Source organism: Rhinopithecus bieti, unplaced genomic scaffold (genome assembly GCF_001698545.2).
Source record: "Rhinopithecus bieti isolate Rb0 unplaced genomic scaffold, ASM169854v2 scaffold_31910, whole genome shotgun sequence".
Taxonomy (NCBI): Eukaryota; Metazoa; Chordata; class Mammalia; order Primates; family Cercopithecidae; genus Rhinopithecus; species Rhinopithecus bieti.
In genome coordinates, this window is record NW_016813520.1 from 4,447 (window position 1) to 5,423 (window position 977).

General features: G+C 45.5%; 1 protein-coding gene across 1 annotated transcript in view; it reads left to right on the forward strand.

The window, feature by feature from the left end:
- The window catches only part of LOC108512987 (constitutive coactivator of PPAR-gamma-like protein 2), a gene marked incomplete at its 3' end in the record, with an annotated part of 4,142 nt that extends 3,409 nt beyond the window's left edge, over window positions 1–733 (forward strand). The window contains exon 5 of the mRNA XM_017848572.1: window positions 562–733. Within this exon, the coding sequence (XP_017704061.1) occupies window positions 562–733 (172 nt within the window). The remainder of the gene's footprint in view (window positions 1–561) is intronic.
- Between the last annotated feature and the right edge of the window lie 244 nt (window positions 734–977).

Genomic DNA, 977 nt, shown 5'->3' on the forward strand with positions numbered 1-977 from the left:
GTGATCCGCCCGTCTCGGCCTCCCAAAGTGCTGGGATTACAGGCTTGAGCCACCGCGCCCGGCCATTTTATTTTATTTTTTGAGACAGAGTCTCGCTCTGTTGCCCAAGCTGGAGTGCAGTGGCACGATATTGGCTCACTGCAACTGCCTCCCAGGTTCAAGTGATTCTCCTGCCTCAGCCTCCTGAGTAGCTGGGACTACAGGCGCCCGCACCATACCTGACTAACTTTTGTATTTTTAGTAGAAACGGGATTTCATCTGGTCTTGAACTCCTGACCTCAGGTGATCCGCCCACCTCAGCCTCTCAAAGTGCTGGGATTACAGGCGTGAGCCACCGCACCGGTCCGTTGAAACTTTAAAAATGAAATATAGCTTATAAGTTAGCTGCAATCAGCTAAGCTTGTTAGAGCTTCTTTTTAGTATGAAACTCTGTCTAAATACAAATAAAAAATTTAGTGGATAGACCACAGAGGCTACAGTTTATTATTGATTCTTCTCAGCTCAGTTCTAAACCTTGAGGTAACTCATTTTTTCCTTTTCCCTGGAACGTTCTCTTGTTAGGGTGAAATTAAGATTCCCGTATGTATTGAGGATGAGTGTAACATGGAGCTGCCTCCAGCTGCTCTCTTATTCCGGTCAGCTCGTCAATATGTATATGGAGTTCTTTTTAGTCTGGCAGAGACACAGAGGAAAATGGAACGCTTGGCCATGCGACGGCGGCTGCCTGTGGAAGGTAAGTGTAGTTCTAGCTATGACAATTCTCTCAGCACTTGACACAGCGCAGGTATGTCTGTTCAGGCACATTGGGTACCTTTGGCTATGCAGTAGTCTTTAAGAAAATGTAACATTCAACAAAATGCATACTGATACTGGGAACGCATTAACTTAAGCCCCAATTCTGCAATTATCAAGCATTTAGAGTGACTACTACTTATAAGCACCATGCTGGACCAGGCATGGCAGCTCATACCTGTAAT